The sequence below is a fragment of the Palaemon carinicauda genome, chromosome 21 (assembly GCF_036898095.1).
Source record: "Palaemon carinicauda isolate YSFRI2023 chromosome 21, ASM3689809v2, whole genome shotgun sequence".
NCBI classification, from domain to species: domain Eukaryota; kingdom Metazoa; phylum Arthropoda; class Malacostraca; order Decapoda; family Palaemonidae; genus Palaemon; species Palaemon carinicauda.
Genome location: NC_090745.1, coordinates 124,354,220 through 124,367,731, shown reverse-complemented (window position 1 = coordinate 124,367,731; position 13,512 = coordinate 124,354,220). Strand labels below are relative to the sequence as shown.

The window sequence follows — 13,512 nt, the reverse complement described above, 5'->3', positions numbered from 1 at the left end:
TAATATCCAAAAGAACCTAGAAATGGGACTCTGTGGTATTTTTAAAGCAGTTTATTATAAATATAATCTCATTGTCATATTTCTAAACTTTTGTTTTATCTGTCAGATTAGAACAAATTTTTTCTCAAATTACGGGTGTGACCAAATTGTGGAATGATCTTCCTAATTAGTCAATTAAATCAGTGAAACGTCAGAAGTTTAAACTTTTTGTAAATAATTTTCTGTTGAATAGGTCAACATAAGTCTTATTTTATAGTTTGTAGGTAGTAAGTTGGCCAGGGCACCAGCCACCCGTTGAGATACTACCACTGGAGAGTAATTGGGTCCTTTGACTGACCAGACAGTACGATGTTAGATCCTTCTCTCTGTTAATGGCTCAGTTTTTCCTTTGCCTACACTTACACCGAATAGTCTAGCCTATTCTTTACATATTCTCTGTCGTCATACACCTGACAACACTGAGATTACTAAACTTTTCTCTCAAGGGGTTAAGTATTGCAGTGTAATTGTTCAGTGGCTACTTCCCTCTTTGTAAGGGTAAAAGAGAGACCCTTGGCTTTGGTAAGAAGCTATTCTAGAAGTACACCCCAAAATCAAACTATCGTTCTCTAGTCTTCGATAGTGCCATAGTCTCTGTACCATGGTCGTCTTCTGCCTTGGAGTAGAGTTCTGTTGCTTGATGGTACATTCAGACACCCTATTCTATCTTATTTCTCATCCTCCTGTTTTTTTACATTTATAATTTATATATAAAAAGATGATTTTAATATTGTCATTTTTCTTAAAGTATGTTATTTTAACTTTTAATTACTTCTCTTGTAGTTGATTTATTTCCTTTTTTTCTCTTTTCTGCAATGGGTTATTTTCCTTGTTGGAGCCCTTGTGCTTATAGCATCCTGCTTTTCCAACTAGGGTTGTAGCTTAGCAAGTAACAACAACAACAACAACAACAACAACAATACGGCTGATCTATTTTAACATTGTTACCAGTGGCGCCTCGTGGCTACAATGAGTGGAGGTGCTGCTCCAGAATATTTTTATCCTTTGTTTTAATGTTGTGTAAAAGGAAAGAAAAATGGTTCAGAAACTATTCATAAACTTGATAAAATCTTAAAAAAATAAAAACAGACATTTTCTATGTAGTATGACTTGAATTGTCCTAGTTCAAGCATGGTCTCTCTATTTGAAAATAAATATATTCTTGTTTTAATTTGTTCAAAAAGATAGAAAATATTCTTCTTGATCTGGATGAGAACAGGAAACTTTTCTACATTGAAAGCACTGCAAATGCATTTAGTCTTTCAAAATTGATAATGCTTTTTAGAAAAGATTTTTATTCTTTCCAGTGTTGCAAAAGCAGCATTCTCCTTCTAATGTAGTCGTAGGAATCGTCAAGAAGATTTTTATCAGTTTTTAATTCCATTAAGAACATCACTAGATTGTTTTCCTAGATTAATTCAAGTTGCAGTATTCATGAATATCAGACCTTCAGTCGAATACTTTTAGTTCACTTTCAGGGGTTTCTCTGTCAATCACTACTTTCATCAGTGCACCAAGGTAGGAACTGAACTGCGGGAGCAACAGTGCTCTCTCTCCCCACATCCTCGCATGTAACTTCATATTTGTGCGTGCACATGACCGCCAAAAACCTCGCCACTGGAACTGTAAAGTGCTCAGTTCCATTAAAGGACTTATATTTTTTCATATATTGATGGATGACTACTAACATTAAGCTTAAGTAGTATGCAGTATATTGTGCAAGTATAAAGAAAGAATTAATGAAAAAATAATGGTGTTGAGTTTTACCTATAATCAAGGAAAAATGATAGGGGTTGTTGCAGTTCCACAGTGCTTATACCTGAGCCATCACTGGTTGTTACTTTTCTGAAAATATTTCATATTTTTTATTCATTATTTATACATGGCTTATTTGCTATTCTATGATTTCCTTTCTAACTGAGGTACTTTCCCTGTTGGGCAGTTAGCATTCTGTATTTTCAACTGGCATTGTAGCTTGGCTGCATTATTTTTTTTATCCAGGGTTGTAGCTTGGCTAGTGATAATAATAGGTGGGAAAAGACCCAATGTAATGGATAAGCTGATGTAGGCAGTTGAGCTGTGGCTGAAGAATACTGCAAAGTACCTTTCTTATTATCTCCAGTGTGCTGCTCAAGGCAGGACTGTTAATGATAGGAGATATTTTACATAAGTCTGATAGCAATAGTTTTCTTGGGAGATATAGTGATAATGTATGTGAGCTGTTTGATAAAACAGTCTGGTTAGGACTCTTAAAATGGTATAGCCATGGGTTTATGACTATGATCCAATATGAGAATATAAAATTGATAAAATCTCAATTGAACTTGTACTGTAGTTAAGAATATGGGGACTACAGTTATGACATTTTGTGGACATTGTCATAGAGCTCTATGACAGACATAGATATTTGAATATAATAGGTAGTAGGTTGGCCAGAGCACCAGCTGCCCATTGAGATACTACCACTTGAGAGTTATGGCATCTTTTGACTGGCCAGACAGTACTACATTAGATCCTTCTCTCTGGTTATGGTTCATTTTCCCTTTGCTTACACATACACTGAATATTCTAGCCTATTCTTTACATATTCTCCTCTGTCCTCATACACCTGACAACACTGAGATTACCAAAGAATTCTTCTTCACTCAAGGGGTTACTGTACTGTAATTGTTCAGTGGTCACTTTCCTCTTACTAAGGGTAGAAGATATTCTTTAGCTAGGGTAAGCAGTTCTTCTAGGAGAAGGGCACTCCAAAATCAAACCATTGTTCTCTAGTCTTGGGTAGTGCCATAGCCTCTTTACCATGGTCTTCCAATGTCTTGGGTTAGAGTTCTCTTGCTTGAGGGTACACTCTGGCATACTATTCTATCTAATTCTCTTCCTCTTGTTTTGTTAAAGTGTTTATAGTTTATATAGGAGATATTTATTTTAATCTTGTATTCTTCTTAAAATATTTTATTTTTCCCTTTTTCCTTTCCTCACTGGGGTATTTTCCGTGTTGGAGCCCCTGGGCATATAGCATCCTGCTTTTCCAACTAAGGTTGTAGCTTAGCAAGTAATAATAATAATAAGAGGAATATAAGATTAAGGTCTCAAGGAAAAGAATTACGTACAATACTTATATTCAAGGCTGATTGTAGGAAAGGTAATGTGCATGAAATTTGATAGAACAGGTTTGGGGATTATTTGTGGTAAGGACTGTCAAATACTTGCCATAATACAGAAAACTACTTATGATGATATTAATTATCTGTATTTTAATTATATTTTTTTACAGCTTTTCCTTGTAGATTATGGCACAGTTTTCACATGCGACTATTCAGATCTTCGACAGCTTCATGAAAAGTTCTTCACATTACCTGCTCAAGCAATCAAGGTTAGATGGGAGGTTCTTTTTTTGTGTTCAAAGACTAATTGTGAAATATATACAGTTGTGTATGGGCATTGTTCATGGGTTCCATTGTAAAGTTTTATTTTTTTAAAAGTTTTGTGCTACCCAAGAATATATAAGCTTAGCTAGAGGAGAGTTGTGTAAGTGTCAGTTTTTTAAAAAATGCCTGAAATTTTTTTAATTTTATAGCTTTAAACCACATAAAGAAATGAGTATAGTAGGGTACTGTTTATTGCAGTTGGTGCTGATGAGAAAAACTACAAATGTTACAAAAGAAATAAGAAAAAATTTTCTAATTTTCATCTGATTTTCATATAAGTGGACTAATCATTTTGTATTTCTCAAAAGGATGATATTTTCAGTAGTTTTAATTGAGCTAGCTTATTAATAAATTAATAATATTAATATTTGAATCTCAAAAAGAGTAAATATTGTAACAAATCACTTTTGCAGAATTGATTATGCAGTCATAATAATGAGGGAAAATTAGATCTGGTTTGGTGATTCTTCTATGTAGTTTCCTTGTAATCTTAAACTTTCAGTATAGGGGTTCAGCAATATGAATGCCGGGGGAGGTTCATAGGAATGAAGGGAATTTTTATGATGAAATTTGTTATTTCCTGACTTCTGGCATTCATATTATGCTCCCCATCTTCCCCCTGACTAATAATGCTGTGAGGCTGTTAAAAGAGTTTGGCTTTGGGATTGAAAAAGTAACAGTCATAGGTTACACAAGAGCTTTTTGGGCTCAAGCCATGTCGTCCTGATGGAAGGTTCCTTCAGTAGCTTCCTAGGGTATATTTAACTACAGTGGATATTCCCAGAGAATTAAACTAAAGGTTATCACAGAATTCTAACTTCGGGTTCGAGTATACTAAAGGTTTCCCTCTAGGATATCGTATATCAACAGGGGACGCATGTATTAACACGTCACATAGCTATATGCACCCCATATAGAGTTAACACTTCGATATGGAAAGGTGGCTGAGTAACTGAGGAGCCGTTCCAAAGTTACTCTCATCCTTGGCTACTTTTGGTACTCGAGACGTAAACAAACGGGCGCCATTGCTAAATGACGTCACGTCCGTCCTCATCCTTTCGCCTGTAGCTTCTACGCTAAGTCGGATTTTTCCCAAGTGACACTTTTATCTGCTTACATCGCCGTAATGTCGCAGCCTTAAGCCTCGCCTTCTTCTGGAAAGTTGAGTACCAGGTCCTAGTATTGTTTAAATAAGCTCTGGCCGTAAAGTAACTTCTATTTTTCTTAAAATATCGTGTTTTGTGGCGGAGCTGTGCCGATACCGGACGCGCCACGACAGCGTCGCTGTTCAAGTTACATGCCTTATTTAGTTAGCCAGAACAGCCTTCTCCAGTCCTTTAACTGATTTATATTATTAGTTATTTAGTCTTCATAGCTAGGAAATCATTATATCGTGTTTTAGCGCTCATTAGACTACGGTCGCTGTTCGACCCATACTAGATCGCTAGCTTAGCCCCTAGGCTTGACAGCCTAGTGCTCCTTTTTCATGCTTGATATATTAGTGTTCCTAAGTTAAGTTATGAAGATTTTGGCATTATTAAACATACTAGTTACTGTGATGTAAGTGTTTTCGCCTTCGGGGACCATACATTCGACTGAGTTGGTTTGTGTACCAACCCCCTCCTAACCTAATGTAGGAACCCTTGTATGCTCCCTATTCCCCTTGCCTACGGGTAATTCCCTCTGGGTAGCCTTGCTTTCCCTTCTCTATAAGGAAAATCTTGTCTACACCCAGAGTATTTATCGCTTCTCAGCCTACCCTAAGGGAATGAACCCCCCTTAGGGTCGCGTCTGAGACATAGGAAGGGCTCTGCCTTTCCCCAGTTGCACTTGGTTGGGTTAACCCTTCCTCCCTGCAACTAGCGATGTGTCTTTCAGACTTTCCTGGCCTAGGAGTTGGTCCTCCTAATCTAGGTTAAGCTATGGGGCAGACTCTGCCTTATTATAGTTTGGGACAGTACATTAGTACTGTACCTGATCTGGGCTACCTATCCTAGGTTAGGGAGCGTTCTCCCTTGCCTTGGTGGCCACTCTCATACAGTCTACCCATTTAAGAAAGACCCCTACTTCTCCCTCCCCACTCTATCCCTTTGGTGTAGGCCTGCCTACACACCCCTGTCCTTGGTCCTACAACTCCTTCCTTGGGTGGAGTGGTAGGGCTAGCCTTGTTCTTTTGCTGAGCTGGCCGCTCTGGTACACAGACCCTTCATAGCGTTCTATAAGGGTGGTTGCCGGCGGAGGATTCCCCCTCTTTGAATGCTCTCTATCCCTCCCTTGGGTTACCTCAGGCTCCCGGCCGTCTGCTGGCCCACTGCCGCCGGATGTTAGGAGTACCTACTCCTATCATGAGTGCACTCTCTCCGGGGGGATGCCGGAGGGCTATAGGATAATACCCCCCCCATCCCTCCTTACCTTTTTCTCTCTCTATCTTGGTGCCGGTCCCTTGCCGTCTCCTCTGCCGGCGATAACCGCCACTACCTCAGGTGACCTCTATTCATAAGATACCTCCCCCCTAAGACGTCAGCCTACCGAGTGCCGAAGGCTTCCGCCTTCCGTCGGCATACCGCCGACGTCCCCTTATATTTACCTAGCGACAGCCGGCCGACTTTCGGAGTCTGCCGCCCACATGCCGGCATTGATTGCCGGCAATCTAGGTATCCACCCTTTATATATTTATATATCTTATGAATTGAACTAAGGTTCACCATGCCGTCAGCTTCCGGCTGCCGGAGCCCGCCGCCTCTGCTGGCGATCCGCCACTGTGCCGGCGGTCGCCAATGTGGTATTGTCCATCTCGGTTGCTCAGTGTGTCTTCCTTGATGTTTTCCACCCTGCAGGACCGGCCGTCGGTCTGCCGGCGCCCCCTCATGAGACTCTAAGGGACATGTACCCCTTCCCTGGCTGCCGGCAACATGCCGGCAGTCAATATGATGCTGCCAAATAGCCTGGCCACCTCCATATAGGTATTGTTATACCAACTAATATAGTGGCTATGCTGTTTGATTGCACATTACAACATTTCCAGCATATTCTGTGCATCTCAGTGCAGTCGATTGCCGGAACCTACATTTTACTAAGGGGTTTATCCTATTTTCCCCTCTCCCCCAAGGCTCTGAGTGGTCTCAGATCCTTGTACACTCTGCGGACAATTCCTTTTTAAGAAGCCTAGCTTGACTCATCCATACGGATTTCCCTCATTTGAGACCCTCGGGTCCAAAGGAATTGTCTACGGATAAGGTTACGGTAACCGGCTGGGCGGGATTCACAAGTATGTGTCTATCTACTTCCTTTCCTGCTCATCAATCTTGAACATTAATATGCTATTATAGATGAAGTTATTCTTAATTCTAGAGTAATGTAAGTCATTCTTATGCCTTCCATGTACTCATGATCTCTTTCTTTTACAGGAGGAGTATATGAAGTGCGAAAGCAACTTCTGTGGAGTTAAGCGCCTGGACTTCTACGGGCACAAGGCATGCCGGACCCACGCCCCCTGCGGCGCCAAGAAAGGCGACCTTAAATTCTGGGACCCGCAGAACTGTTCAGTCTGCAAGAGTCTTCTTGACGAGGCGTTCAACGATCCTCCTACCACAGAGGTAAGGGACATCGCTAGAGAGAAGCTACGCAAATGGGTGCGTGGCTTCCAAAAGAACGTCACTGGACCGTATCTTCCCAATGAAGACTTGAGGGCTTTGCTTTTTCCAAAAGCATCCAAGGACTCGGTGGTCCCTCGAGAACAAATTCCCACCGTCCAAATAGTGGTGGAACCCGACATCGTCATGGCACAGTCCATGCGTGAGGGCCATCTTGATTCCGACAACTGGAACGTATGTCGGAGGTGTCTGAAGAGACGGAGAAGAACCTCATGGGCGAGGAGCTCGACTATTAGGAAGATCAGGTGGAATACCCCGACTCGGAGAACGAGGTCGCTCCAGCTCCCCCAGCAACTCCAGTGCCGTCCGAGGAACCTGTTCCTTCGACTTCTGCCACCCCGGACCCTCTTCCATCGGCCACTCAGGAGGTCTTCAAAATGCTTGAAGCCCTCATGGACAAGAAGCTGCGTGAGACCCAGGAACAATTCCGGACGACTCTTGTCGGCTTCAAACAACCGAATAAGATTTCGGTTAAGGACCTCCCCACCTGCTCGGAAGCTAACCCTTGGAGATACGCCAAGCATATGCCAATCACTACTGGCAAAATCTACATTAGTGAAAGGGTTGGCTCTATTCGGTTGGAAGAAGTGGAGTTCTTCCCGAACTTCGAGGCTTATTCGAACCGTTACGTCCGGCTCAGGTCTGAACCAGCCTCAAAAGAAGAGACCGAACTAAAGGAAGTGATAGTGTTTGATCTCGCGAAGGCCCAAGCTATGCTAGCTCAGGCAGTGAAGAGTTGGGGTTTCACAAACTCCAAGATGCCAGTGCTAGCAAGAAGCATCCAACCTTTGTTGCTCCAGCTACTGCGACTTTCCCCTTCATTGAAAAGGCCTTCCAAGCGGTCATGAAGGCTGTGGAGGAAGGGAAGCCTTGCCCTGCACTGGAGTAGTGCAGACCCTTCTCCCTTACTCTTCCTCCCGATGATAGGTACTGGAAAGACGTCCAGTAGACCTTCACGGTAGGAAAGCTAGAACCTGATGTGGCTGGTCATCAATTCAACAAGGACCTCCCACGACAGAACGATCATCTCCTTCGTAGGGAACAGGATACGAAGGAGAGACTTGCCGCTTCGCTGTCCCATCAGGTACAGCTAGAACTCATGGCCGGGGACACCAGAGTCCCGAACTTTTACATGGTCCTTGCTAAGTCGCACCTGGCGACTGTGACCAAGGATCTATACAGTTTCGCTAGGGCTCGCAGAGCCTGTAGGGAATTCGTATTCGCCAGTGCAACGGTGAAACACGAACCCCGGAGACTGATTTCCTCCAATATCTGGGGGTAAACATCTCTTCCCGTCTACCTTGGTGAAAGAGATAGTGGACAAAGCTGCTACGGAGATCAGGAACCTTCTCCATAAGGGGGGCATGTCCCGAAAGAGGAAGTCCTCTCAGGACGATGGCCCTCAGCCTAAGAGGAAATCCTCAAAACCCAGACCCCAGCAACGTCAACCTAGACGACAGTTTCCGGGCCCCGCTACTCCCCAAGTGGCTACGCAGCCACAACAGACCTTTCAATTGGTCCCCCAGCTGGTGGTGTCGCAGTCACCTGTCTTCACCCCTGCCTATGACCAACACTCAACTACTTTTCGTCCCAGAGGTAGGGGCTCAGGCAGAGGCTCCAGCAGAGATCCTTCTCGCCATCCCTCCAGAGGCAGAGGAGGAAGGGGAGCTAGCGGCCGAGGTGGCAAACCCTCGGGACACCAGAAGCAATGAAGTGCTTCCTGTGGGAGGAAGACTCCGCCAATTCCAGGATCGTTGGACCTTCGATCTTTGGGCACACAGCATCGTCAAGAAAGGACTGGGCTAGAGCTGGACTCAACCACCCCCAGCCTTCCAGCAATTCTTCCATCAGTCAACCCCCCTCCTGGAAGAATATGTCCTGGAACTCTTGAACAAGAAGGTGATCAGGAGGGTAAAGTCAACCAGGTTCCAAGGGAGACACTTTTGTGTTCCCAAGAAAGACTCAGACAAACTCAGAGTCATTCTAGACTTGTCCCCTCTCAACAAGTTCATAGCAATCAACAAATTCAAGATGCTGACTCTGCAACAAATAAGGACCCTTCTGCCTCACAGGGCCTACACGGTCTCCATAGACCTGGCGGATGCCTACTGGCACATTCCAATGAATCACTACGCTTCCTCCTACCTAGGATTTCTACTCCAAAGGAAAAGTTACACCTTCAGGGCCATGCCCTTCAGGCTCAACGTGGCTCCACGGATCTTCACCAAACTGGCAGACGCAATCGTCCAACAGCTACGTCTTCAGGGCGTCCAAGTGATGGCCTACCTAGACGACTGGCTAGTCTGGTCGACATCGCCCGAAGGTTGTCTGAGAGCCTGCAACAAAGTCACCCAGTTCCTAGAGCATCTGGGCTTCAAGATAAACGCAGAAAAATCTCGCCTCTCTCCAGCTCAGAAATTCCAATGGTTGGGAATCCATTGGGACCTTCAGTCACACCGCCTTTCCATTCCACAGAAGAAAAGGGAGGAAATAGGAGGGTCTGTCAGAAGGCTTTTAAAATCCAAACGGATCTCAAGACAACAACAGGAACAAGTTCTCGGCTCTCTACAGTTCGCCTCTGTGACAAGCCCAATGCTTCCCGCACAGCTAAAGGATGCCGCGGGAGTCTGGAGACGATTCGCATCCATCGCTCGAAGAGACCTCAAGAGACGGCTTCCAAACAGACTTCGCTTACTTTTAAAGCTGTGGTCCGAAGCAAAGGCCCTGAAAAGGTCCATCCCTCTTCAACACCCGCCTCCATTGATCAACATCCACACGGACGCTTCACTGGAGGGTTGGGAGGTCACTCCCACCAATAGCAGGTTCAAGGAACATGGTCTCCCCTATTCAAGACGTTTCACATCAACATCTTGGAGGCCATGGCGGTTCTTCTCACCCTGAAGAAACTCTCCCCGCCTCCCTCGATCCACATCCGTCTGACTCTGGACAACTCGGTGGTAGTCAGATGTCTTAATCGTCAGGGCTCAAGATCGCCCCAGATAAATCAGGTGCTTCTCTCGATCTTTCGTTTGGCAGAAAGGAAGAAATGGCAGCTGTCTGCAGTTCACCTACAAGGATTCCGCAACGTGACGGCGGACGCTCTATCAAGGACAAGCCCAATAGAGTCGGAATGGTCTCTAGACGCAAGAGCATTCTCCTTCATCTCTCACCAAGTCCTGGAACTTCATATCGATCTCTTCGCGACGAGCGACAACAATCAACTTCCTCGATATGTGGCCCCCTACAAGGACCCCAAGGCAGAAGCGGTGGACGCCATGTCCCTGGATTGGAACAGATGGTCCAAGATATACCTGTTCCCTCCTCCCAACCTTCTGCTGAAGGTCCTATCCAAACTGAGAACCTTCAAAGGGACAGCGGCCCTAGTGGCTCCCAAGTGGCCCCGGAGCAATTGGTATTCCCTGGTCCTGGAGCTGCAGCCCACGCTGATCCCTCTACCGGGCCCAGTCCTCTCTCAACAAGTACAGAAGTCGACTGTCTTCGCTTCATCACTGAAAGTCAGGGACCTTCATCTCATGATTTTCTCTCCTTAGCCGCAAAGAAAAGGTTTGGGATCTCGAAGAAAAGCTTAGACTTCCTCGAGGAGTACAAGACAGAGTCTACCAGAAGGCAGTACGAATCTTCCTGGAAAAAGTGGGTTTCCTTCGTCAAGGCAAAAAATCCTACGGAAATCACCATTGATTTTTGCATGTCCTTCTTCATTCACCTTCATGGACAAGGCTTAGCGGCCAACACGATTTCCACTTGTAAATCGGCCTTGACTAGAATACTCCTATACGCCTTCCAGATTGATCTGTCCAGTGATATCTTCAATAAACTGCCAAAGGCATGCGCTAGACTACGCCCAGCACCTCCACCAAAACCTATCTCCTGGTCCCTGGACAAGGTGCTCCATTTTGCTTCTAGCCTGGACAACAATTCGTGCCCTCTGAAAGACCTGACTCAAAAAGTTATCTTCCTTTTTGCTCTCGCCTCGGGAGCCCGAGTCAGTGAAATAGTGGCATTATCAAGAGAAGAGGGTCATATCCTGTTCGCCGAGACAGGAGATCTTACCCTCTTCCCCGATCCGACGTTTCTCGCTAAGAATGAACTACCCACCAAGAGATGGGGCCCTTGGAGAATCTGCCCCCTGAAGGAAGATGTCTCTCTGTGCCCAGTGGAGAGTCTTAAGGTCTATCTTCGAAGAACTTCAGACTTCGGTGGAGGACAACTCTTCAAAGGAGAAACATCGGGTAGCGACCTGTCACTGAAACAACTAGGAGCGAAAATCACCTACTTCATCCGCAGAGCGGATCCTGACAGTACACCCGCAGGTCACGATCCTAGAAAAGTCGCTTCTTCTCTGAATTTCTTCCAGAGTATGGATTCGAAAGCCTCAAGAGCTTTACAGGCTGGAAATCATCGCGTGTTTTCTTCAAGCACTACGCAAAACAAGTGCACGAAGTGAAACATTTCGTGGTAGCTGCAGGTAGTGTTATGAAACCTGCTGCTTAAATCTGCATGGAACAGTGAGTTACTTGGGACTCTACCGGTGCCTGTGTTGACCCTATTGTGATACATAGTGATTTAATGGACACTTCGTGTTTCTAATAGACTGTTCTTTACTAAGGTGAAATGTCATAGAATTTACATGAGTGCCACATGCCCTAGGGCATGGAGTGTTTTTCTTTGAATTTTAAAAGACTGGCGTTCCTCTGGGAACTTGTGTTTCTAAAAAGCAAACTTTTCTTTTCAGACTCGAGATCACCGTCTTTCATTTCTATGTACATTATTCTTTATTGCTGTAAATAAATTCTATAATCATTATTGTAATTACTTCCATAATGATCTGCAATCTTAAAGATAAAATGTCTATTTTATTTCCATGTGCGTCTCCTTTCGCTCCTATTCCTTAGTAAGAAATATACGATTGATATAGTTTCATTTACCTCTTAAATGATGATTTAAAAGAATAATATAAGTAATCATGTTATATACTCACTTATGCCTTGATAATATTCCTACTCGAATATTAACCTTTGTCCTGTCTCCGAGACCAGCATGATCTCTCCACCAGGTGAGTAGTAATTATGTTATATACTTACTTATGCTTGATAATATTCCTACTCGAATATTAACCTTTGTCTTGTCTCCGAGACCAGCATGATCTCTCCACCGGGTGAGTAGTTCTTCAACGATCGCTTCGAGATGTTCCTATTGTCCACCAGGATTTCTCTGCCAGGGAGGCAGGAAGCCAGTTCATCATAGAATCTCTGGTAAGGACATGTACTATAATACTGTTCGAAGCCCTTGGCACTTGGATTAAAGGGGAAAAAATCCACGATACATTAATTCTCTGGTACACTTCCATCAGGACAACATGGCTTGAGCCCAAAAAACGGATTTTGAGCGAAGCGAAAAATCTATTTTTGGGTGAGATAGCCATGTCGTCCTGATGGACCCTCCTGTCTATTCTAGTTCAGCCTTTCAGCCCCCTCCCTGACCTACTGTATCGCGGAGATTGGTAGAAGCTGAGCTCAGGATGAGGACGGACGTGACGTCATTTAGCAATGGCGCCCGTTTGTTTACGTCTCGAGTACCAAAAGTAGCCACGGATGAGAGTAACTTTGGAACGGCTCCTCAGTTACTCAGCCACCTTTCCATATCAAAGTGTTAACTCTATATGGGGGGCAGATAGCTATGTGGCGTGTTAATACATGCGTCCCCTGTTGATATACGGTATCCTAGAGGGAAACCTTTAGGGTACTCGCACCAGAAGTTAGAATTCTGTGATAACCTTTACTGTAGTTTAATTCTCTGGGAATATCCACTGTTGTTAAATATACCCTAGGAAGCTACTGAAGGAACCTTCCATTAGGACAACATGGCTATCCCACCCAAAAATAGATTTTTCGCTTCGCTCAAAATCCGTTTTTATTGCCATATACCACAGTATGATCTTGATACTCCACTAAAGGGGTAATGCTTTCACAGTGAAAGAAAATGGGAAATTTTTAGGTGTTAGGTTGAACGTCACTATTTAACAATCTTTGAGAAGAAAGTAATATGAATGTCAGGTGTGTATAGAAATAATAACATTGTTATTTTTTAAGACATTTTTATTAGTACAGTATTAAGACCTTTAACGTAATGTGTGTGGGTGAGGGTCAAGTGTATAGTACTTCATACGAACTAATACGGTCTCTCTCTCTCTCTCTCTCTCTCTCTCTCTCTCTCTCTCTCTCTCTCTCTCTCTCTCACAAATACTTAGGCCTCTCCAGTAAGAGATTTTTATTTTTCTCCTGGACAGTGCTTGTTATTCCTGCTTCTTTAATCCTTGATTTAGAAAAAGACTTCCTTCTAAAGGTGGTGGAACTACTTTCCAGCAGAGC

General features: G+C 43.9%; 1 protein-coding gene across 4 annotated transcripts in view; it reads left to right on the top strand.

The window, feature by feature from the left end:
* Positions 1-13,512, top strand: part of LOC137615478 (uncharacterized) — a 192,594-nt gene that overhangs the window by 111,009 nt on the left and 68,073 nt on the right. For all 4 annotated transcript variants that reach the window (XM_068345391.1, XM_068345387.1, XM_068345389.1 and 1 more), the window contains one exon: positions 3,317-3,415. In XM_068345391.1, the coding sequence (XP_068201492.1) occupies positions 3,317-3,415 (99 nt within the window). The remainder of the gene's footprint in view (positions 1-3,316; positions 3,416-13,512) is intronic.